We start from the raw sequence: 26,215 nt of genomic DNA, 5'->3' as shown, positions 1-26,215 counted from the left end.
TTAGATAATAAATCTATTAATTAGCTAATTAACATAATTTAAAATGAATGTTTTGGGGTTACCTTTTGGAGAAGATGGATGAAATAGGTTTTGAATAAATACCTATTTTGGGTACTTTTGACTTGATTGTGGGATGATTGTCCACTACTCACGTGTGGGAATTCTGGTGCTACTCAAGGGTAATTTTGTCATTTTTGCCCATCTTTGCAAAATCAGTTTAATCTGTCCTCAAACATTTTTGCAGAATTAGTTCAACCTGTCATCAAACATTTTTGTAGAATCAATTCAACCGATCTTTGACTATTTTTGCAGAATTAGTTCAACCCGTCGTCGACCATTTTTACAGAATCAGTTCAACCCGTCTTCGACACTTTTTGCAGAATCATTTCAACCAATCTTCAACCATTTTTGCAAAATTTGTTTAACCCATCATCGACCATTTTTTCAGAATCAGTTTAACTCGTCTTCAACCACTTTTTGCAAAATCAGTTCAACCTGTCATCAACCATCTTTTATAGAATAAGTTCAAACCGTCTTCGACCATTTTTGCAGCATCAGTTCAACCTGTTATCGACTATTTTTGCAAAATTAGTTCAACTCGTCTTTGACCACTTTTTGCGTATTTAGTTTTGCATAATCAGTTCGATCCGTCCTCAGTCATTTTTGCAGAATCAGTTCAACCCATCTTCGATCACTTTTACAAAATCAGTTTCAAATACTATATGATTATATATATATATATAGTCCCACAAACGCATGATTTTGTTAACTCCTTCTATCCATATGTTTTGGTTCGCATTTGCACGGTATCAGCTATCAAGAAACAAAATTGGAGAGATTTCAAAAGTCAAAAGAGTCAGTGACGAGAGAGAGAGATGGGTGGAAGAGGTGACGGTTTTATTTGACTAATCAATGCCCTTTACAGACAATTTAATTATATTTAATTTATCTCTTTAAAATTGTTTAAAAACTGGTTGAGTTTCTTAAAATATAATGAAAGTTTTCATCTTTATATATAATGCTCTCTATTTTAATCTTAGTTACCTAAAATTGACATTTCTCGATAAATTTCTGACTCCACCAATACATTATAAAAAAAAACTCGCTCGATTTGTACTTGCACTATATAAGATCCATCATAACCACTAGAGGCCCAACCCACCAATAAGTTGGTGCATTGGGCCAACCCAAAGTGAAATTCCGGAGGTTTTGCTGGTATTTTACTCCATCTCTGAAGCACCTCCCTCTATCTGCAAACCATAAACGACCTCCCTGCACCTCCTTCCCTCCGCAACTTCCTGACATTCATATTCCCCCAACTTCAAATTCAACCTCCAAAATTTTTAGCCGGGTTCGGTATCTATCTTTTTCGTGATTTCATTCCTTCTTTCTACTTTTCTTTCCATTTATTTATCATATCCTTGTTATTCCCAGCTTATCTGTTATTTTTTATTTCTTGGGAGCGTACATATTTTCTGCTTAAAATTATGTGTGTTTGTCCATAAAGATACAATAATTCCAGGAAACAAAAACAAATAATCTCAAAATTTAGCCAACTGAGGCATTAAAAATGTCGAAACTTGACCAGTTTTTATGTTACAAGCGATGTTACTACTCTAAGCTATATTAAGGGGAAGGCGGAGGTTTGAACCCAAAATGTAGTGGGTTGAGGAGGGGACTAGGCACAATGTAATATTCTAACCTTATAAACTAATTTAACTGTTTCAGTTGAATGGTTTTTCAATGCCCTACATTAGATTGGTTTCGAGATGATTGATGGTATTTGCTAAAACAGAAGGCATTGCGATGAATACAATTCAGTCAAAGGCCTTGGTTGGAATAGGTGGGTCTTCAGTGGTATTTAAGCGCTTCAGTCCTTGTTTTTCAGCTCCACATTCTCTTGTGTTTTGTTGTTCATTCAGATTGCTTTGCGGGATCAGTACAGGTTCCATCGGAGAAGTACCAATTACGTTGGTGAAGCCTCAAGCCTACATGAATTATAGCGGAGAATCGGTTTGTTCTCATCATTTCTGCTTGCATTTTTGCGTCAATTTAGGCTCATATAACTGTTCTTTAAGTACCACTACTCATACGTGTTCTCTTATAATTTTGGTACTTAAAACCTAAACCCTGTGATGTCCCAAAGGCCATATCATGAAACTCTGTTCTGGCCATGCCATTAACGTGGGAATCCACTATCTAAATTTCTGTTGCACTTTAAGGAAAGGTTGAAGTAACATAAAGAACAAGTCTTAAAAGTCATGTTCTCAAATTTTTGCAATCTGTATCCGGTGAAGGAAGGGTTCCATTACTTGTACTGAATGTCATGTACTGCTTTTGTGGTGTATGTTACAATATGTATGCATTCAACAAATAGAATGAAACTAATCCCACTTCCGGTGAGAAACCAACGCCGCCCGAAACTACGGGTTTGAATTGGTTCGAGTGGTCTTTCTCCGTCTAATATGGGTTGGTATTTTATCCACCAGAAAATCAGGATGGTTTGTTATTAAGTCTAAAACAAAACTACCGCAACTCGTACTGCCCCTAGTACGAGTTTCAATACAAGGTCTATTGCTTGCCTTGGTGGAAAATCAAAAAAAATATTTGAATTACGTTTTCAGGCATCGGAAATCCACCGGGAACTGTGGACATGGAAGCCTATCTTCTACAGAGATTCAATACCGTAGACAGACATCAGGTATATGGTTGTTTCAAAATATTTATGTCTTTGTCTCTATATAATTGGTTGCATCCGCATGATGCGTGTACAAATGTTCACGCATACACAATTTACGGTGCCTGTTCATTTCGACGTGTGTGCATTTCGACCTTTGATCTTAAAGGTGCGACCAATATCTGCTATATATGTGGACAGATTGATGCAGCACTGGAACAAGGGGTTGAAGCTGTAAGTACCCTGGTGCTCAATGGATTTGACCAGACCATCACTGGTTTCAATTTGAGGCAGAAATACAAATACCACAAAGTGTAATTTGCACAATTCCTTTTGTGTGTGACACATTTCTTCCGAAACAGTTATGTAATTTGCACAATATTAATGCCATGGCACCTTATATGAAGAGCTAACAATATATGCCAAAATCTTAATTGATGTATTGCCCTCTTAAAATAGAGAGATTAATGGCTCGTTTGGTACACACGATTGGATTGGAACGAAGAACTCTCAAATTCAAGGTATATTGAAGGCGGAAGTGATTGGTTTTTCATCGGGATGGAATTAAAAGAGGATTAGCTATCCCTACTAATCCAACCATTTTAATGAAGATTGAAATGGATAAGTTTTCTTCGTGAGTAATTTATCTTTTATTCTTTAGGTACTCATAATTTTATATTTTTTTCGTTCAACCTACCTTTAATTTAATAAGTTATTTATTTTAATCCAATCATGTATACCAAACGAGCCCTTAAATGCACACTTTTATAATACAGTTGTATGAAAGTCTATTAGTATGAGCAAATCTCACCTTGTTGGCCAAAAGATAAAGTGACTCATCTTGCCTTCATGACCGATGTTTAAAGTCCCATTTTACCCCCTCCGTCAAGTTTATCATCAGCTCCGTTAAGTACGCTGACATAGCAAAATTAGAACCAAATATTTGAATTATTAGCCACTTTCCCTTGATTAATTTTTAGTTCCCCTGCCGCTGACACAGCACAAGGAATAAAATATCAGACGGCTCTAAAAAGTCATCGTGGAAAAGTCAGTCAAATCAGACCGTCGATAGGGTATCCAAAGCGATTCAAAATTCAGAACGTTGGAAGCGAGAAAAAGAGCAAGCAAAATGGTAACACAGAGTCTCTTTCCATTTTTCGACCGTTGCAAATACAAAACCTTTAATTGCAAACTAAGTAAAACCGAATTCACAAACTACATACGAACCACCCCAAAAACGACCGAATTTCAGATTCTAGAGAGAGAAAGATTGAGATTTTAGAGAGAGAAGAAGGAAGAAGAAAACAAAACGCAGCTGACCTCGAATTCTTCAACAATGGCAGAGACTAACGGCTCTCTGCAACAAACCCACCTACAAAACCAAGCTTTTCAGTCGCTATTCCAAGCCCTCGACCCCATCGCTCTCATTCTCTCACAGAACCCTAACCCAGATCAGCATCCAGTCCCCCTGAGGTTCGCCACCGAGAGCTACTCCATGGAGAGAGGACCCAGATACAGAGCCTACGCGGAACTCAGAGAATCGCGGCTAAGGAGGAAGTATATGAGCCCAGAGGAGTCCGAAGAACCCGAATCGAAACCGACCCCATTGAAGAAACAAGTCAAATTTCAGACCCATCTGACCGATTCGCGAAAAGGGTCTTCCGTTCTCGCTCAATCGGTGCCTGATTTCTCAGCCGTGTTGCGGAAAGAGAACCGCAAGCCGCCGTCGAGGCTTCCGTCGATGCAGGAGATGACTCCGCCGGCGAAGAGTTGGACGAAAGCGGCGGACGGGATTCTGTCGAATTCAAGAGGGAGTAAATCGGCGATCGCGGGAGAGAAGAGGCACAACAATGGTGGAGGCGTCATGGGGAGGAAGAGCTACGCGAGTATGGAGGAGTTGAAGGGGTTGTCGTCCGCCGCCGCTAATGCTATTAGCGGCGAAAACAGGGGCGGAAGGAATGCCAACGGCAATGGCAGAGCAATGCCAAAGACTGTTTTGGGGTACAGACAGTTCTGAAAGTTTGGTGCTTTTGGGGGGTCTTCTTTGCTGAATATGGTGTTTGTGGTTTCATGGCCTGGGAATTCGAATACCACTTAAAATTCTTTTTTTTCTTTTTTTTTTTATTTGTTTCGGAATGTAACTAGTCAATGATAAAGTTTGATGAATTGTTTCAACTCCTGGATGTACTTTTTTCCCCTTGATTTGTTGTTTGTGCAAATCCTCTGTTTTAATTGAAGATGATTGATCAAATCATGGTAGTAAAAATTTTGATCTGATCGGTCCAGATATCTACTTGAATGGAACTTTTACTTGTAACGGCTCTTACCACTTTTGTTTTTTGATGGAATGCAAAAGCTTAGAGGTACCGCTTGGACAGTTTTCACTTGGACAGAACTTGGCTACTGAAAAATCAGCAGCTACTAGCCAATCACAGATGGACACGTGTTCAATCTGTGATTAAAAAATCAATTACTTGAACACATGTCCATTTGTGATTAGCCAAGCCAAGTTTTGTTCTTTATCCTTCTTAACAATGTTTTTCATACGAACAGAACTTGGCTGCTAAAAAATAAGCAATAGCCCAGGTTGCTGGTCAATCACGGATGGACACGTGTCCAAATAATTGATTTTTTAATCACAAATTGAACACATGTTCATCTGTGATTGGCTAGCAGCAAGAACTGCGGTTGAAACTAAGTTCTGTCCAAGAATAAATAATGTCATTGTTTAAAATAAATAACAGGAATTTAAAATATTCTAAAGGCTCAACTCTACTTTTTTTATTAAAGCAGCTTTTAAAAGTAACTTACAGCCAGTTTTTAAAAACTGATGTCTAGAGACCATTGCTTTTAAAGTAAGCAGTATATTTTACTTTTACAGCACTTTTTTAACTGCTTAACTTTAAAGTTAATCAGTTTTTGGTGAAAAAAAAATAACAAACTAGGCCTAAATTGTGTTTGTAAAAGAAAAAATAAATAAATAAGTGAAGCTAAAGAAAGAAAAAGCAGCCTCTTTAGTCTAAAATTGCAAAAAACAGAAGATGCTCTAACCATGCTTCTCATATAAGGCCAGGTGAACATAATGAAACTTTCATTTTCACAATGATACCCCTCCTTTTTTTCTTTTTGCTAAAACCACTTTTGGTACTTCAGGTTATCAAACACTATCTACTATTTTTTTTTTTTCGGCTATTTATTATATCAGCAGTTGGATTGATAAGGTTGACCAACTTTTATGACACTCAAAAGCGGGAAAATAAAAAAAGTGCAAAATTCTAGCACGTACAAACTGGCAAAACCTGATAACTGATCTTAAACTAAACCCTAAGCCTTCCATTGATTTGTACAAAAGAATACATTTGCTTGGTTTAACACAGAACTTAACATGTGACATGGCTGATCTATGATCTTACGAACTCAAAAATATAAAAAAATGGTTGCTAGGGTTTTACATGAATTTCAAAAGGAATCCAGCAGCCTGCTCTCGCAGAGGTCGATCACAACTTCATTAACCAAACTTTGAAGAATGTCCCCGTCAATTTCAGAACCGACCTCAAACGCTTCGATATTAAAATCCGTCCACTTCCCCAGGGAATGACTAATATCCCATTCTATCAACTCATCAGGAATCATTCCAGCCAAATCCGTCCACTTCTGAATCTCCTCCCGAACCTCTTGAATCATCAACTTGTGGTTCATGCCTGCGGGGAGTTTTTTCCAAAATCTGAATCCGGAGTTGCAGTATCGGTCATATTTTGATTCCAAGTACTCAACGACAAAGCCAAATAGGAATTCAGTAAGTTCTTTGACGCCCCTGAAACTACTATACACATGGAATTTCGTCATCATGGTGCCAGCAATAGTTTCCAGATCAAGAAGCAAGGGACTGACGAAAAGACCTTCCATTATGTTCCCCTTATTGTGAAGAGTCACATCTCCAAACAACAGTTCGGCATTCAAGATAACTTCATTTGCATTGGTGAGCTTGCCTCCACTCAATCTCTCCCCACCAGCATCGATGCTATGCAACATTCTTGATACATTGCCGAAAAGAGCAGTTATCATCTCACCGCCAGTCTTATTTTTGTCCGCTGAAGTGGCAGAGTCTACAATATCAGCATCATGTCCAAGTTGCAACTGATCAGCAGAGTAATCCATAGAGTGAGGGTAGAAGGACCTATGCCCTGGAATCAGAAGCAAGACGAAGATAAAATCACATTTCAAGGATCTTATCAAAACAAAACAAATCACATTTAGATTAGGGGGTTATCCGAGTACTCTACCACCTCGGTTTAGAAAAGGAAATTATGTATCTGTTTTTGCCTAGCAGTTTCTACTATTACTCAAGTACTCTACCTGAGCTATCATCCAGACTACTCGAAGAAAATGAAGCTTCAAGAACCGACCCAGGGCTCAAATGATGACCATCATGAAAGATTCCAACTGATCTATCTGTCTTTCCACAAGCCTGATGAGGAACAACAGAAGCTAAAAGAGTCAAGAAATGTACCAAAACACCTTTTTATAAAACACAAGAAAGATTTGAAGTTAGGCACAATGCAGGCTCATTAACTGAGATTAACAATAATTCCTACTTTTACAAGAGAAGTTGGCGATGAGGATTAAATCATTAAAGGACAGTGTGTATAAACAACTAATTTTGCATGCCAATGCTAATCGAGTATTAACATCTACGATATTCCGCAGAAACTTTAACCAGTAAAAGTTGCAGGAGAAGCAAATAGAAAGCATACAGGGAAATGATTGAATAGAGATGCTAACTTGAGTAATACTGAGAAATTTCATCATGTAATATTAAAGCCTAGGTATCCCCTTGTTCGTCTTCCTGACCTTTCTTTCCATTCTCCCTTCATACTCCCTATTGGTTCAGCATCTCCTTAATATTATTGTTCCTAATAGGGTAATACATACACAAGATATGGCAGTAAACATGCAGGCAACCAACTCATGAATGCACGTCCTTTGAAGTTGATAACTTTTTCACTTGCTTATAGGTTACCAATAGTCACTTTCTGAATATAACAACCAGGGGTTGCCCCTGGTTTATCAATACAACAACAACAACAAAGCCTTTTCCCACTAAGCGAGGTCGGCTGTATGAATCCTAGAACGCCATTGCACTCAATTCTGTGCCACATCTTCCGTTAGATCCAAGTACTTCAAGTCTTTTTGTAGAGTCTTTTCCAAAGTCTTCCTAGGTCTTCCTCTACCCCTCCGACGCTGAACCTTTGTCTCGTAATCGCATCTTCCAACCGGAATGTCAGTAGGCCTTCGTTTCACATATCCAAACCACCGTAACTAGTTTATCAATGTAATATGAAATTCTTGCTCATAGTATTTTTAAGCAAAGCATGAGGAAACTAAATCAATAGATCACGCAGCAGCATGCTTTGTTTAATTAGCTTTCCCAAGACCTGAATTCTTCTCCATTCCACTCATCTAAATTACTAGTAACATGGTGCACATGCACAGACAACCTCCATTATGTAGATGCCAAAGTAATTACTGTTGACAGATTGGCGTATGCGTGGACAAAAGCCCTCCATGGCACGTGAATTGATATTTGATAAACAGAATCCACAGGCAAATTCCTCATAATTAAGAAAGAACGCATTAGTATACCTCAAACTACCCTGGTGGAAGCACTATATGAGTACTTAGAACGCTCAAGAAAGTCTAATGAAAATCCACCCAGCAACAATGATGTATCCATTTTATTTTAGTCATCCCAGGTCAGAACAGTTTCTGTTTTGTATCCGCAATACACAGAAATGCAACCTCCTACCATATAAAACAAGAATAAAGTTTTTAAAATTAAAATTATATAAAATTGGAAGTTCCGTTTTGGCCCCCATTTACGATTACATGAACATCCAATCTCACTAACAGGAGCAATAACTGTGTATGAATCTTCAATTTACATGAGGTTACAAATATCTAAGCTCATTTAATGTAGGTCAGCACTAAAATAAAGAAATACTTTCCCTATCTTTTTTAGTATCCCCGAAATTGAAATCAAAACTATTTTATGATGCATGGGACATATATAATCTGGGATTAAACAGCGATGCAACCTAAGATGACTAAACCATACAAACACGAAAAGTGCTCAACTATCATCCATGAGAGATCTTCCATGTATTGGCCAACTCTAATGGACAGTTACATATGTCATACATCAGATACCATTTAATTAACCTAGTACTGTACTGCTTGTTTCAAATTAAGAACTTCAGTAATACATCTAAAACGCATCATATTAGACAAATACTAGTACCAAAAGGTTTGGATCATAATATGAGAAATAAACCACCCAACCAGTTATCAAATACATAAAACAGGGAAACCTATAACTGTAGTCATTAAGTTTTTTCCTATTTAAAGTTCTCGGGTTTCATAATGTCAGTAAAAAGTAAAAACCCAAATATCATCTCTCAAAGTAGTCAAATTCATTCCAACTAGTTCCCAGACTCAAATAGTCACACTTCCAACATATTCTTCTTGGTATAAAAAGTATAAGTAATGCTATGTCAATAAAAACAGTTGAATAGACAAAGACACTTACAGGTGATGCTATATCTGTATTGGCCATCTGTCCGTCATGAGAAGAAATAGAATGATCTGCAGACAAGGCAGATATTAGCTCTTGGAGAATCATAGCAGTGGACCTCTTGGATGAAGCACCTGTTGCCATGTTTTCATCTTCTTGACAAGCAAGCTCCCTCAGTTTTTGTTCCAGAAAGGCACCAATAACATCTCCACTCAATGGCAATGGTTCTTGGGGAGGTGCCTTTATGCAATTGTCTATGTTTGTACCTTGCATTCCCGTAGGGTTTCCAGTCCTGTTCCTGATAGGGGAATTAAATGTGAATGAAATAACATCAGTGCCCTTATTTCCATTTGCTCTGTTACCTTCTCTCTGACCTGCTAATTTATTCCTAGCAGAAGTGTGGTTCATAAAATGAACACCATTTCCTAATCTTTTTCCAGTTGGCACATCAAACTGATAATTCCCCCGTCTTGTGGAAGTTGAACCAACAAAACCACTACTTTCAACTTGGCCACTACCATTGATAATCCTCCTTTTCCGTATTGTGGTCCTTAGCTGTGATGGATACTCATCTTTTCCATTAAAAGCTTCCTTCTCTGTGTCAAACTTATAATCGTTCATTTTGGTAAGCACCCTTGGTCGGGAACGACCACTCAGATTTCGGTTCAAGGCAACAAAGTCTTTGGTCCCTGTAACAGCATTGGCAGCAGATGAGTCTCTTCTTCCATCAAGACTATTTAGTTTGGATCTGGGTGGAATCCTTTCTCTTCCTAGTGACATTCGATGCTGCATCTGAGACCTATTCTTTGAGGTAATCGAAGATGCTTCTCCCTTCTGAGGTTTGCATGGTTGATTTGACAACAACTGCCATGAAGCTAGACCTTCTGGTGGTAGAGACTTCCCTTCTGTGACAGGTTCACCCAGGGATCGTATTCCCTTTTGACCAGAAACTGATACAGGTTGGTTCCGAGTTCCCTGAGAAATTGCATCCTTTTCTTTCCCAAAGGAGGATATGGATGACTTCGGCTTACTTTGTTCTGCTACCATCGAAGAGCCATTGATAATGTTTGAAGCAAAGGATGGGAAAGCAGGTTGTTGTGCCTCCACCTTTGACGATGATTCCACAACATCTACTGAACTACCACAGCTTTTGCAAGAAGTTTGGCCTATCAGAGAATTGGACGCACCAGCATTACAACGTGCATGCTTAGAAATCTCTGGTGATTGAACTGTTGCTCCATCTTCCACAACCTCACACACCGGAGGATATTGAAACGAAGGTGAGTAAGTGAGGGCACCTTTTGCTCTATTCGTAGACTGCAGTCCAGGTTCTAAAATTCTAGTAGCAGCACCAATCAACCGAGAGTTTCGCGAAGCATTCTTCCCAGAGGAAATCCTAGGACTCTTCACTGGAGAAGCAAGCTTTGGGTGATGCTTTCTCGAGCACGACAAAACACTCTTAATTTGAAGTGCCTCGGCTCCAAACCTAGTCACTGCCCTCTTCTCATACGGTCCCATTTTCTGCAGCTTCTGAGGCCTTGCTTCAGACTTTCCATTTTGTGTCTCCAAATTCAGTTCTTCTCTATCATTACCACTACAGTTATTCACAATTGTCTTCTCTCCACTGTCACTAACATCAGCAAACGAAGCTTTCTTGGGCTGCTCGCGTGTGGCAGGCATGGATTCAAGACCCATAAGCCTAGCAACCAAACTCGGAGCACGCAGTTCATGCTTGTGCTCATAATCAACACTAGGATTCCCGTTTTTCTTCGCATTTAGGAAACCCCCACTGTTTTCATCAGCAATCTATCATTCAAACACACACAGCATTCCCAACAAAAAGAGAGAATTAAAACAATCAAACCCACCAAGAAAAGTACAAATAAATCTAAATTTACAAGCTACAATAAGATGCATACCAAATGTAGCTTGGAAATCGGCATTTTTTCATCTCTGAACTTCTTGGAAACCTTGTTTGCTCGAGCTGATCCATCAAATTAACACACACAAAAATGTCACCGAACTTTTTATATTTCTAATTATTTTTTTAATTAAAAAGGAAATAAAAAGAAGCTTTTATAGAAGATAAATGACTGACATGGAGGAAGCAATTTCTTGGAGAAGAGCTTCTTCTTGGCGAACCGGCGGTTCCAGTCAAGGAGCTGGAAGAAAATGCCAACGCAACCACCCGGCCTATGAATCTTCTTCTCTGCTATCACCAAAGACGACGCCGTTTTCCCTGCAGAATCATTCATTTTTCTTCCCCACCACCACTAATGAAAAACCTCAAAGCTCCTTTTCTTTCAAAGCCCAAAAAGTGGAGAGCTTTTGATGAAATCTACCAACCCCAGTCCCCATTTTCAAAAAAACCCCATTTCACCAAAAAAGGGACTCACATTTCCTCCAAACCCCCAATTTTTGTTTCTGAAAGCACCCAAAAACATACCAGAAAACACACAGTCCGTACAATAACTACACTCCTTTAAGCGACTACAGAACACTCTCTCTCTCTCTCCTGCAAGTGCAGAGCAACAAAAGCAACCTTTCACTGCAAAAACGACGACGTCTGACGCAATGTATTCCTTTTTTGCACGCAATGGATAGAGAAAAGCAGCAGCTGAGAGAGAGCCTGAAGAGATTCAGATTGACGGTGAGGATGACGACGATGGAATAACGACCACGAAAAGCGCCGATCGAGAGAAAAGGAAATCTGCAAACGACACGTCGTATGTTCTCGGGAAGCCCTAGAGATCGAAAACCACATGGAGAAGCTCGAGGAGGCTCCTCTCTGCCATTTTCACTGCGAAAAGAGACTTTGGCTTTGGTCAGTGACAGTGGCGCGTGCGCAGGATAAGAGGAGGACGACAACTGTACACCCCAGACGCACTGTAGAGTGCACAGCTAGTCAAACATAACAGAGAGAATAATAAAATATTGTGAATATGTGGGGGTTGTAATATAATAATGGTATTGTTTGGGGGGTTTTGGGGAATAGAATAGGGACAAAATTGGAATTGGAGAATTGGAGATTTCGTTGGTTCTACGTCTGTCTGCTGTCTTGCACACTGGGAGCCCGTGTTTTCAACTTTCTAAAAATCGATACTCTCAATGCATCTTTTACTCGCTGCCGGGAACGTCAAATCCCACGCACCGCAGATAATGTCCAAATTTTATGTACATGAGGCCATCTCCAACCGAAGGCTGAGCCTCTGGCCCTCCAAGATTCCCCAAGATATTAATATTTTAATGAACAGTACAGAGCCATGTTTTCCTCCGTCTCCAACCGAGGGCCAGAGGGCCAAAGGGCTCGTTTTAGCCCTGTCACAAAAAACCGTCTTCAACCGAGGGCCAAAGGGCCATAGGGCCAAACATAATTTATTATTTAAATTTAAAAACTACAACAACTTAAATTTAAAAACAACAACTTATATTTAAACACTACAAATTAAATTTAAAAACAACATTAACTTAAATTTAAAAATTACAACGACTTAAATTTAATATCCATAATCAATATTATCTTCATCATCCGCCATTGTAGGAGTATAGTCAGAGATAAACAATTGCCGCCGAGCCATAATTTCTTTTTTTTTTCCTATCAAAATAGGCCTTACTCATTGGAGTGTAATTCGAAGTGTTCCTTTCCATATTCTTATCATCCATCTCTTCTTGTATTTGTTTGGCTCGCTCTTCATGTCTACACTTCCTTTCTTTCGCCTCACGGGCATTTTGCTCCGCCAGTAATCGAAATGAGGCCGCCACTTCATGTTGAGCGGCGTAATCAGCATTTGCCTTGCCCTTTTCCCTCAACCTTCGGGCCTTGTTTCGTCACATAGGCCTAGGTAAAGAAATTTCAGACGGAGTCGGATTTTCTACCCTTGTTTGTTGAATGGTAGGAGATCCATCTTCATTCATATCTACAGATGGGGATGCAGCTTCCAAAGGATCCACTCTATGTTGAAGTGGATCTTCAAATAACACCCACCCTTTACAAATTTCCCAACAACCGTGAAACTGAAAGGGTTTTGAGCTGCCCTCCATATACAATTCCTCCGTTTGGCGTACCTAGAAAATATAATTAAAAAAATTTTAGGAAATTAATTCACGAAATTAATGTAATATAATTAAACATTTAAAATAAACTGTAAAAACACTAACTTCGTCATAGTAATTGGCGCCGCTTTCATGTCTACTTGCTGCTGCTAATAGTGCTTGATGCCATTTATTCAAACTTGGATGAAGATGTTTCTTCCATCTTGAAGAACAACTTTTGTGGTTTCGGGTATTCGGTGGAATGGTGCATTCGTAGAACTCTAAGTATTTTTTGGACACACGAGTCCAAACACCTTCACTTGTTTGAGAAATCCCCCTCACACTATCTTCTGAGATCCATCTATAAGCCTTGCAAAGAGCTTCATCTTCTTTTCGGGTCTAAGCCCTACCTTTCATTGCAGATGAGGCCTTTTTTTTTTTTTTTTAAATGAAGGAAATATTGAAGGAAATATTGCAAATGAAATGAAGAAATATTATAGATGAAGGAAATATTGAAAAATTGAAACAAATATTATAGATGAAGGAAATATTGGAAAATATATTGAAGGAAATATTGAAAAATTGAAACAAATATTATAGATGAAGGAAATCTTAGAAAATATATTGAAGGAAATATTGAGAAATATATTGAAGGAAATATTGAAAAATATTGAAGAAGGAAATATTGCAAATGAAGTGAAGAATTGAAAGAACTTCACCATATTTATAGAAGAAAAAAATGTTTAAAATAAATTTAAAAAAAAAAAAAAAAAAAACCAACGGCTAGTTCAACGGCTAGCTGAGTCAGCTAGCCGTTACATTCAAAAATATTTCAAACTATTAGTGTCGGTTATAACCGACACTAATAGTAGAACTATTAAAAAAAAAAAGCTCTTCAATGCTGTCGGTTTTAACCGACAGCAATAGGAAACATTAAAAAAAAAAATAGCCAGCCCAGGGCTGGCTGGCTGGTCGAAAGCAGCCAGCCCTCCAGCCCTCCAGCCCTCTCCGATCCCGTGGGGCCCTCCCAGATTCCAGAGCCCTCTGGCCTAGCCCTCGGTTGGAGACGGTTTTAGGGCTATTTTCGGCCCTCTGGCCCTCTGGACCCTTCAGTTGGAGATGGCCTGAAAAGATTGGACTTGTTGAGAGTACTACTGATAGTTTTAAACAGATTAAAAATGGCAATTTTGCTATTCGTATTACGATTTGATAGTCTTCATTTGTAAGTGGAAGATTTTATGTTTAAATTTAACAAATTTGATACCAAATTAGGTTGCTCATTATACGGTTTAGTCAAACTCTCCCCTCCTTTAAATAGCCAAAATGGTTCATGAGATTTGCATAACTCATCACTTTGTCCCTGAGATTCCAAATCAATAAAAGTGGTCACTGAGATTGTCTACCGTCTATCATTTTGGTCATTCCGTTAAGTATCCTATAGCTCTTGACCAGAAGTTTGGGCAATTTTCAAAGCTTCGTACCTCAATCGTTTCTTAACCAATTTCGACCCATAATATATCAAAATGAAGATATGAAAGTATAGAATAACATTATACCTATTTGGAAGCCCAATGGTTGCTGGAGATAGCTTGAAAATAGCCTCAAAGTTGACTGGTCCGAGGGAAAACTTGAAAACTTGCCGGAAACTGGATAAACTTTAAACGTTCATAACTTCTTCAATACTCAACGAAATCAAGTGATTCAAAAATGAAAATCATACTTCTCGACCAGACGGAGAAAATGATACATTTTTTTACGGCTAACTCTCCTTGGTTTTGCCAGAAAACGGCTCGAAAGTGGCCGTCTTGGTCTCGAGTTAGCCACTTTCGAGCCGTTTTCCGGGCAAAACACGGTGATCTAGCCATCAAAAAAGATACTATTCTCTTCGTCTCGTCGAGAAGTATGATTTTTGTTTTTCGTTGAGTATTGAAGAAGTTATGAACGTTTAAAGTTTACCCAGTTTTCGACGAGTTTTCGAGTTTTTGCTCGAATCAGTCAACTTTGAGGCTATTTTATGGCCATCTCCGGCAACCATTGGGCTTCCAAATAGGTATAATCTTATTCTACAATTTCCTATCTTCATTTTGATATAATATGGGTCGAATTTGGTTAAGAAACGATTGAGTTACGAAGCTTTGAAAATTGCCCAAACTTCCGGCCAAGAGCTCCGGGACATTTAACAGAATTTTTAACAGAATGACCAAAATGATGGATGATGGACAATCTCAAGGACCACTTTTATTGATTTCGAATCTCAGGGACCAAAGTGATAAGTTATGCAAATCTCAGGGACCATTTTGGCTATTTAGCCTAAAATATATCTTGTACTAAAAAAACAAAAGGCAATGTTTATGTAAGGGGTTGGAAATGATTGGCAAGGACTTATAAGATAGAACTTGGAGCTCATGTATAAGGATAGGTTAGATAACCTACTTTATTATGGACTCATAATTCATCATGTTCAGTCATATCTATCTCACATTTGACACAACAAACAACAAACTTGACTCAAATTCATTTTAATTGATTACAACCTATCACATTCAGCCCACCAAACAGGGCCAGAGTCTCGAGTTTAAGTCTTCTTTTTTTTATTATTATTAAATTATAGTGTCTCAAGTTTAAGTCCTTTTTTCTTTTCTTTTTCTTTTTTTGGACAAACAAAGTAAATTTCATTTATTGAGAAAGCTAATACAAGGTAATAACAACTCCAAAAGAGAATCCAAAATGGCCAAGCAAAAGCTTAACTCCATAAACAAAAACTACAATGAAAAGGGCCCAAAGTGAGCAGCCCATAGCAGCAACCAAACCGAAAAACCTAGACAGCCACCTCCACCAAAACCGCTGCACCACCAGCATATATCCATCACCATCACCCGAAAGAAGGGCCAAAGAACCAAATTGATGAACGGAAAATGGGGGTAAGCAAGATACCCGTGCTGGGAGCGCTTCCATAATCCTATCAAATAGTGCAAAATGCACTTTAAATGCTACGAACCACCAAAGTATGCCTCAGGAGGAGATCCTAGGAAAAGACACTCAATGAAACGAGCAGCAAGAGTAGATGGTAGAAGATTCACGGTGAGGAGCGATGTTTGGAAAGGAACAAGGCAAAGAAAACATATTAGAGATAAACTAAGGGAAGATTGAGACCAAGCTCAAAGCAACTTGAGACACAAAATGCTCATAAAGAAAACAATTGAAAGCTAAATGCAAAAATAGATAACTAAATCTCCAACCATGGTGGTTTGGAGAGGGAAAAACCGTGGTAGAGTCGGAGGAAAAGGGAGAGATGGGGAAACCAAGAGGAAAGAGAGGAAGAGAAGGGGAGAAAGTAAGGAAACAAGGGTGGAAAAAGGAGAAGAGGAAGAAGGACGAAAATCAAGGAGAGATGGGAGATAGTGATGAAATAGAGGGTGGAAGAAAGGGGAAGAGGGAGGAGGGCGAGGAGGGAAGGGATGGGTTGCTGCCAACCCCAAGCCAGAGCAAGAGGCCAATAGTAGAGAGGGTTTGAGAGGTCTAGGCGCTTTGGGGGAGGGAGAGGGCACATAGTCATATGCAGAAGAAAAGTTTTACCTTTGATTAAGTCTTTTTTTTCTTTAAATTGTAATTATCGCTTGTTTTCAAAAGGAAAAATTGTGTCCATTTATTAGTTATGATCATTGATCATTTCTATCAAAACGCGTGTCCGTTTTTTTTTTTTTAATAACTTAGATGGTTTTATATGTTATTAGCGAGCGTAAGTTTAGTGTTTCTTACCCAAAACCCTCTCACTTACAAGTGAAGATGAATACCACTAGATCATAATACTAAATGACAATATCTTTTTGGGTTAGAATTGTCAATATTATTAATTGAGCTTTGTGGTCTTAATTAAATTAGCCAAATATACTTGTGTGCCAAAACAAGTAAAATTTATGTTCATTTAAAGGATTATATAAGATTTTTTTTTTTTAGGAAAATTAATGAAATGGAAATTTAAAATATTAACCAAAAGCGTAATAATTTTATGTAATGATACACACACTGCGCCTTTTATACATGCGCCGGGAGTAAGCCTAATTTATTAAGCCGATTCCAAGCATTTGGTTTTCAAGTATGCTCCGTGACTATTCAACAGAAAAATCACGACAAAAAAAAAATTAACAGAAAAATCCAAAGGCAATAGAACTATCTAATGCATGCACCAGAAGGTCCACAGCCATTCATTATTTCCAAAATATATTTTTATTTGTAAAATATTTAAACTGCAGGTTGACCATATGCATGACAATAATTCAGTCCAATCTATATGCATGTCAATATTTACACCGCATGTTTTCAAGTGTGGTTTTTGATATGATTCACGAGAAGGATGTTGCAATTTGAAATGTAATGACTTATGGGTACAATTGAATCAAGAAGATCTCTTCTGCATATTTCACTGCTTCAACAGAGGATGTAACCGACCATGCATAAACAAGGTGGTTTTTTATGGGGAATTTAAAAAATAATCAGTGTTCAGTTTAAGAAATAACGATGGTACCAGTGTTCAGTTTAAGAAATAGTGATAGTACCAGTGTTCAGTTCTAAAAATAGTCAGTATTCAATTTAAGAAATAGTGATATTACTAGTGTTCAATTTAAGAAATAGTTATAATACTTGTATTCAGTTTTGGAAATAATCAGTGTTCAGTTTGAAGAAATAGTGATAGTACTAGTGTTCAGTTTAATAAGTAGTCAGTGTTCAGTTCTAGAAATAGTCAGTGTTCAATTTAAAATATAGTGATAGTACTAGTGTTCAGTTTAAGAAATAGTAAATAGTGGTATTTCCAGTGTTCAGTTTAAGAAATTGTGATAATACTCGTATTCGATCCTAGAAATAATCAGTGTTCAGTTTTAAGAAATACTGATAGTACTAGTTAAGAAATAGTCAGTGTTCAGTTCTAGAAATAGTTAGTATTCAATTTAGAAAATAGTGTGTGACGAGACACGCGGAACTTGTGCATTAGTTTTTAGTTTTTTTTTTTAACCGTTTTTTGTCATCTTTATTAAAGTTGAAGTCGTTTTCATTAACTCTCACAAGAAAGTCATTTTTCATTAAAGTTTATGTCTTTTAAATAAAGTTATTATATGATTTTTTTTTTTTTTTTTTGTTAATAAAAAGTTTGGAAAAGCTCTTTTCATTATGAGTAATACTAGGGAGAATAAATTTGTAGATAAAAATTTTGTAAATTAAAATACATGGAAGTTGACAATTGGATTATTGCTTAATTGTTGATAAATATGCATATTTCTTATTAGTGACACATCATTTAACTTGCAAACTTTGTCTACTAATTTAATCTCCTAACATTACCCTTTCATTAAAGCTTTCTCTTTTTGTATATCCATGTAACTCGATTTTAATTTTTTTTTAATTATTTCTACTAGATTTCTTGAAATTCAACTTTACCGTAGGTTGTGTGGATTTTTTTGGTACATACAACAACATATTTTCATTCAAGGGTGGGGAATGTATTGGTATCAACATCGACATTAAGAAAAATGTGAACATAAGACTTCTCACTTAAAAGTGAAAAGAAATGCCACATAGACCTTAATATAAGTGGCATTATGTGAATTTAATTAACTCCATGAAGTAGGCGTTAAGTTTGCTTGTCTGCAGAATAATATATTGATTATGTCATCCCTCCAAGCTTTCTACGTCGATATTCATACTCTGGTCTCCTATCATCGATCTTCTTCCGATCAGAATTCATGAAACTTAGAACTCAGACCTCTCAACCTACAACTCTCGACTCGATCTGGCTCCTCCCCTGCCACCCATGAAGTAAAAATTAGAGTTTCACTATCCTTTTAAAAGAGAGTTTCACCATTCTAGTAAACATGGTTCGTGCCAAACCAAAAGTACTCAAACTAACAATAGGTCTTAGTTCAATATATTGAGTGTACGTTTTGTGGGAGCAGTGACCACTATTTATAATAGATCAATCCTAGTAAACATGGTTCGTGCCAAACCAAAAGTACTCAAACTAACAATAGGTCTTAGTTCGATATATTGAGTGTACGTTTTGTGGGAGCAGTGACCACTATTTATAATAGATCAATCCTAATAATTCTCCTATTAGAATCACCATAGGATACCAACTATGAATCCAAACATATTATGAGTACATCAGCAAAATAGACTTCCAGTCCCACAAGGACCAGGATAATCTGAATTAAATCCTACAAGCAAGACTTTTCTATGTCAATTGAAACACTATGACCGACCATAATATTCAATTTCATACTTATATTCTAACACATTAATCATAATGAGTCCTCATGAATCACATACCTACTAAGATAATAAAAAAATTAAAATAAAAAAAGGGTTTTTATCACAAATAGTACTTGAAATTGACCCTCACCATCAAGATGGTCCATGAAATTGAAAACCAATCAATGCGGTTCTTGAAAATAGGTGTCGCAAGTCAATTTGGTCATTCTGTCATAATTCTGTTAAAAATTATGTTAAATGCTGATGTGGCATATAAATGGGGCTCATAAGTTCCTTTATATATATAATAAATAGTCCTTGAAATTGATCCACAACATCAAAATGGTCTCTAAAATTAACCCGAGACATCAAAATGGTCCCTGAAATTGAAAATCAATTAGTGTATTCCTGCAATTAAGTCTCTCAAATCAATGTAGTCATTCCATTACAATTCTGTAAAAAATTATGTTGTGTACTGATGTGATGCATAAATAAGTCACACAAGTCTAATTAAATTTTAAAAAAATTACAAATAGGTTTAATAATTTAATAATTAATAAAAAAAGTTGTCAACCCAAAAATGTAGTCCCGCAATCACCTCCGATATCAATCCACATTCCTCAACCTCCATCTATGGTAGCCTTCGTTGTCTATTCTCTAGAGAAAAAAAATCTCAATACACCAATCTTTACACACTTCGACAACCTTTACTGAATTGGATTTGGATCGACATCACCTTTGGTGATAGCTTGGATTGGCGACGACTTCTGTGACATCACCATTAATATTTAGGTAATCAACATTCTCACAACCTTAATCTTGAAGAGCTTGTTAGGGGCTCCCTTGGTGGTTTGGTGACGCAAAGGACGACAAGTCTGCCTTGAAATAATGAACTTCTAATTGAGGCGCATCTATTGTTGGTTGAAAATTGTTTCCAAACCCCCTCTTAGGCTTTGGTTAAGCCTTGTGCCTTTAAGAATTTATAGAGGGGATCTCTCTTCGGATTAGGCCATACTATAAGAAAAAAAATTACATGGTGCAAAAAGGTATTTTTACAACTTTTTTACCTAATTATTAAATTATTAAACTCACATCAGTACATAACAAATTTTTTTTTTACAGAATTATGACTGAAGGACCATATTGATTTGCGATACCTATTTTCAAGGACTAAATTGATCGATTTGTGACACCTACAGTCAAGACATCCAAAACTAAATTAAAAAAAAATTACACCACTGCTACCCAAAAAAATAAAGTTTCATAACCTTCTTTAAAAGTTAGTGTTAGATGACACATTTTGTTGTCCTATATTTTCTCATTCACTATCTTCCGTGGTAGCTGCAAATACAAAATCAATCCAAACAAGTAACTTAAAGATATACGATCAATTATATATGTATATGTATATGTTAGGACTTGGGGACACACATTTTTTGAGGCACATTCTGAAATGTTTTTAATGATTTGAACTGTCTATCTTTGAGATCTTTCTCAAAGATCATGTATACCAAAAATCACCTAAATCTGAAACCTTATGATTGTTGGATTAAATTTAGTGTTTCTTTGTAAAACTGCATTCGTCCATTTTCTTCACTACAAATGAATGTCTTCATAGTTTTGCATTAGTCTAATTTTTTGCGAAGATAATTTAGAACGATGTATGAAAATATAGATTATTTGGATCGTTGAAATGAATTATGAAATGGGCCCTAAAAATGGGTGTCAAAATGTGTGTCAAAAACATGTGTTACAAAATCCTAAAAGTGCAGAAAATTTTCAAACTGATCTTGCATAAATTAATTTTTATGAATCTAAAATCAGTTTGAAGTTTTTATAGATGATGTATGTTTGTAGTTTTGGCTTGGTTAAGTAAGAAGTCTATGGGGAGCATTATTGGAATTTTAAAATTTTGGTTTGCTTGCTTTTGGGTAGGTTTATTGGGGTTTGGGTTTGTGTCTTTCTTTAAAATGATTCAAAACTAGTGAACTATTCTATGAAATATATTTGGTGTTTTTGTTTCCTTATGTAAAGCTCTCTTTGCCTCCATAAGTAAAGCTCTCTTTGCAATTCTTACTATGGACAAAGTTGAGAAAAGTAGGGTAAATGTGAAGTGCTATTAAGAGTATAATTCATTGTTTTTCAATATGGAACCCATGGGAGTTCAATGGAGCACCGAAGTCCAAGCTCATTATTTAGAGTTTTCCCATGCGGGATAAGCAAGGGTGATACTTTCTGGTGTTCCTTTTTATCCCACTAAAAATAAGCCTTCATCGTTTTCTTTTACTCATAGGACATAAGAAGATTATAACCTTTATTTACTCGTTGAAGGTGCTTGTGTTCATGGTTCAGATCTGTGGGCTCTTCTCTGGTTTATGGATCTTGGTGGCGAATTTTGGTTGGGGCTTTTTCGTTGTTGCAGGTTGATTTGGTTTGCGCTACGTTTCCTTCATCGAATTCAACGCGGAGTTGAATCACTGCCTATGTGGTCCTTAGCGAGGTGATGGCGGCGGTGGAGGTCGTTGTGCGGGTTAAGGATTAATGTTTTTTTATTTTCTGCATTTTTGCTGATTGGGCTTTGGCTATCCCATTTTGTTGGGCTAATTTGATGTACTTGTATTGGGTCTTCCTCTTTCAAAGAAACTGCTTACTTTGTTGTCGACGGAAAAAAAATAGACGATCTTCCTAGCATTACTATTACAAATATAGAAAAGAGTTTCCCGCCTGTATAAAAAGAAAGCCAAGTTCAGAACAGGAGAGGGAGGGGATAATTTTCAACTACAACCATGAGAAACTCTTCTCTCAGCTTTCGAGCAACCGCCCCAAGCCTTGTTATTCTCTTTCCTATCCTTGAAATCATTCACCTTCACTGCAAACCATAATGGCGATTGGTAAACTTTTTAAATGCATGCAATGTGAAAACACTTTCTCCTGGCTATTGGAAGAACATCATAACCTATGATACAAATCCAACCTTATGCCCACCACTAATCTTCTACATTTAAAGCCCTTCCATCACTATGGCCAACAACTGAACCACTACTAAAATATATCTTACAAAGTGTAAAACCAAACATCATATATCTCTCATTTACTAACCTTGCTGATCCTTAGCTACCACGCCTCAAACTCTCATGCGAAGAGTTTTTTCACCATTCATCTTTAACGATTTCCAGAACTATTGGATGCACTCTAGGAAGCCAAATATGAGCTGCTGGATAGGCCTGGCAATTCCTGACACGACCCGATAACCCGACACGACACGACATGAAATTAACAGGTGTTCGGGTCGACACGATAACGAAACGGGTCGTTATCGGGTAACCCGATAAGCACCTGTTAAGATAACGGGTTTGTTCGGGTATACACGTGGGTAACACGATATACGATAAGCAGAATATTAATTTAATAATTTATAACCCTAAAAAAATACTATAATAATTATATATATTAATTTAACAATTTTATACCCCTAAAAACTATAATAATTATATATATATATTAAATTAACTATAATAATTATAATAATTATACCCAAAATATTAACTATAATAACTATATATATATATATATATATATATATATATTAAATTTTATACCCCTAAAAACTATAATAATTATACATACAAAATAAATAGATTTAAATCTACTTAATAAATAAATATATATATACACACACACACACCATTGAACTTCATGGGATACGAATTATACGAAACTAATTTCAACGATCCAACCGTCAAACATGTTTGTATATACTTCGAGATCGCATACGCCAAAAATTGCAAAAAACAAACATTCAGAGATCAAGTAATGGGACAAAAGTTTTCGACGGTTATAAACGAAAAATCACGATTCAACGGTTATTTTAACTCCGATTTTGATGATTTTTTACAACTACGCTCCTTGACCCTATATGAATACAAGTAATGAATTCGATCTTCCATTTAAAATATTTATACTAGTGTATACCACAAAATCTTATGTTATACTTAATAAAAGTATGAATAAACTCTTAAGTATTAGTGAATCTAGTGTTTTGATGGGATACTCATTCTACAAAACTAGTTTCAATGATCCAACCGTCAAACATGTTTGTATATACTTCGAGATCGCATACGTCAAAAATTACAAAAAACAAACATTCAGAGATCAATTAACGGGACAAAATTTTCGACGGTTATAAAAAGAAAAAGCACGATTTAACGGTCATTTTAACTCTGATTTTGATGATTTTTTGCAGCTACACTCCTTGACCTTATATGAATACAATGATTGAATTCGATCTTCAATTTAAAATATTTACACTAGTGGATACCACAAAATCTTATATTATACTTAATAAAAGTATGAATAAACTATTAAGTATTAGTGAATCTATTGTTTTGATGGGATACTCATTCTACGAAACTAGTTTCAATGATCCAACCGTCAAACATGTTTATATATACTTCGAGATCGCATACGCCAAAAATTGCAAAAAACAAACATTCATAGATCAAGTAACGGGACAAAACATTTCGACGGTTATAAACGAAAAAGCACGATTTAACGGTCATTTTAACTCCGATTTTGATGATTTTTTACAACTACACTCCTTGACCCTATATGAATACAATGATTGAATTCGATCTTCAATTTAAAATATTTACACTAGTGGATACCACAAAATCTTATGTTATACTTAATAAAAGTATGAATAAACTCTTAAGTATTAGTGAATCTATTGTTTTGATGGGATACTCATTCTACGAAACTAGTTTCAATGATCCAGCCGTCAAACATATTTTTATATATTTCGAGATCGCATACGCCAAAAATTGCAAAAAACAAACATTCAGAGAGCAAGTAACGGGACAAAACTTTCGACGGTTATAAACGAAAAATCACGATTTAACGGTTAATTTAACTCCGATTTTGATGATTTTTTACAACTACACTCCTTGACCTTATATGAATACAATGATTTAATTTGATCTTAAATTTAAAATATTTACACTAGTGGATACCACAAAATCTTATGTTATACTTAATAAAAGTATGAATAAACTATTAAGTATTAGTGAATCTATTGTTTTGATGGGATACTTATTCTACGAAACTAGTTTCAAAGATCCAACCGTCAAACATGTTTGTATATACTTCGAGATCGCATACGTCTAAAATTACAAAAAACAAACATTCAGAGATCAATTAACGGGACAAAACTTTTCGACGGTTATAAAAAGAAAAATCACGATTTAACGGTCATTTTAACTCTGATTTTGATGATTTTTTGCAGCTACACTCCTTGACCTTATATGAATACAATGATTGAATTCGATCTTCAATTTAAAATATTTACACTAGTGGATACCACAAAATCTTATGTTATACTTAATAAAAGTATGAATAAACTATTACGTATTAGTGAATCTATTGTTTTGATGGGATACTCATTCTACGAAACTAGTTTCAAAGATCCAACCGTCAAACATGTTTGTATATACTTCAAGATCGCATACGTCAAAAATTACAAAAAATAAACATTCAGAGATCAAGTAACGGGACAAAACATTTCGACGGTTATAAACGAAAAATCACGATTTAACGGTCATTGTAACTTCAATTTTGATGTTTTTTTACAACCACACTCCTTGACCCTATATGAATACAATGATTGAATTCGATCTTCAATTTAAAATATTTACACTTGTGGATACCACAAAATCTTATATTATACTTTGTTTGTACCATACTTGACCAATCCCGAAACTACCGAGCATCGGCCAACGCTATACTGTCAAGGACCCAGAAGAGTTCCCCTCCGACCAGGAGGCCAATCACTACTCGACACGTGTCAAGATTAGAAGCCAATCAGAGCGCAGCACGTGTCGACATCAAGAACCAATCACAACATGACACATGTCAATGTGACAAAGCTACAAGTTTTTCTATAAATAGGGGTCATTCCCCCACAATATTGCCTAATGCCATTTTGTGTTAAATCATTCACAAGAACTCACTAAATTGAGAGCTTGATCCTTTGTACTTGTGTAAGCCCTTCACTACTAATAAGAACTCCTCTACTCCGTGGACGTAGCCAATCTGGGTGAACCACGTACATCCTGTGTTTGCTTCTCTGTCTCTATTCATTTACGTACTTATCCTCACTAGTGACCGAAGCAACCAAGCGAAGGTCACAAAACCTGACACTTTCTGTTGTACCAAAGTCTTCGCTGATTTTGTGCATCAACATTTGGCGCCGTCTGTGGGAAACGACACTTATTCCTACTCTCTTCAGCTGTGTCAAGCTGGTTTCTATCATTCGTACACTTTCTTTTGACCAGGCATCCCTCTCCAACATGGGAAGCGAAGGAAGCCACAGCACACAGAATGACACCCCCCTTGCACATAGTGCGAAACAACGAAAGAAGGAAGGAAAACGAGTTCTTCTTCAAGCTAAAGTCGATGAGTTGGAAGCTCAGAACAACAAGATAGCAATGAAGAATGAGGTCCTCCAGGAGCAATATGAGAAGCTCTTCGAGACACTCCACGAAGCTAGGCAAGCTCAGACACGCGAGCTTGTTGCCCCCGTGGAAGTCAACCATCAACTGGGTGCCCTCCAACATGGAGGGTCACATGCATTCGACATAGATATCCCTGATAGGGAACAGATTACCCCTCGACTTGATAATCAACATGAGGCTTCT

The 26,215-nt window shown here is 36.8% G+C and overlaps 2 protein-coding genes and 1 long non-coding RNA gene across 3 annotated transcripts; 2 read left to right on the top strand and 1 right to left on the bottom strand.

Annotated features, from left to right (window-relative positions):
• The first annotated feature begins 2,266 nt into the window (after positions 1 to 2,266).
• On the top strand, positions 2,267 to 3,093 carry LOC126583422 (uncharacterized). The gene is made up of 2 exons (XR_007609745.1): positions 2,267 to 2,701; positions 2,879 to 3,093. It is a non-coding gene; the product is annotated as an uncharacterized LOC126583422 (long non-coding RNA).
• Positions 3,094 to 4,013: 920 nt separating this feature from the next.
• On the top strand, positions 4,014 to 4,694 carry LOC126633958 (uncharacterized). The gene has a single exon (XM_050304471.1). The coding sequence runs from the start codon at positions 4,014 to 4,016 to the stop codon at positions 4,692 to 4,694; it is 681 nt and encodes a 226-aa protein (XP_050160428.1).
• A 1,290-nt stretch (positions 4,695 to 5,984) lies between these two features.
• Positions 5,985 to 12,380, bottom strand: LOC126582772 (uncharacterized). The gene is made up of 5 exons (XM_050246961.1): positions 11,347 to 12,380; positions 11,168 to 11,232; positions 9,264 to 11,054; positions 7,034 to 7,145; positions 5,985 to 6,861 (listed from the first exon to the last, which is right to left on the bottom strand). The coding sequence occupies exons 1-5, from the start codon at positions 11,501 to 11,503 to the stop codon at positions 6,137 to 6,139; spliced, it is 2,850 nt and encodes a 949-aa protein (XP_050102918.1). The 5' UTR covers positions 11,504 to 12,380; the 3' UTR covers positions 5,985 to 6,136.
• Positions 12,381 to 26,215: the final 13,835 nt, after the last annotated feature.

Source organism: Malus sylvestris, chromosome 9, assembly GCF_916048215.2.
Source record: "Malus sylvestris chromosome 9, drMalSylv7.2, whole genome shotgun sequence".
Lineage (NCBI taxonomy): Eukaryota > Viridiplantae > Streptophyta > Magnoliopsida > Rosales > Rosaceae > Malus > Malus sylvestris.
The sequence above is the reverse complement of the archived record's forward strand: the minus strand, read 5'-3'. Positions and strand labels throughout refer to the sequence as shown.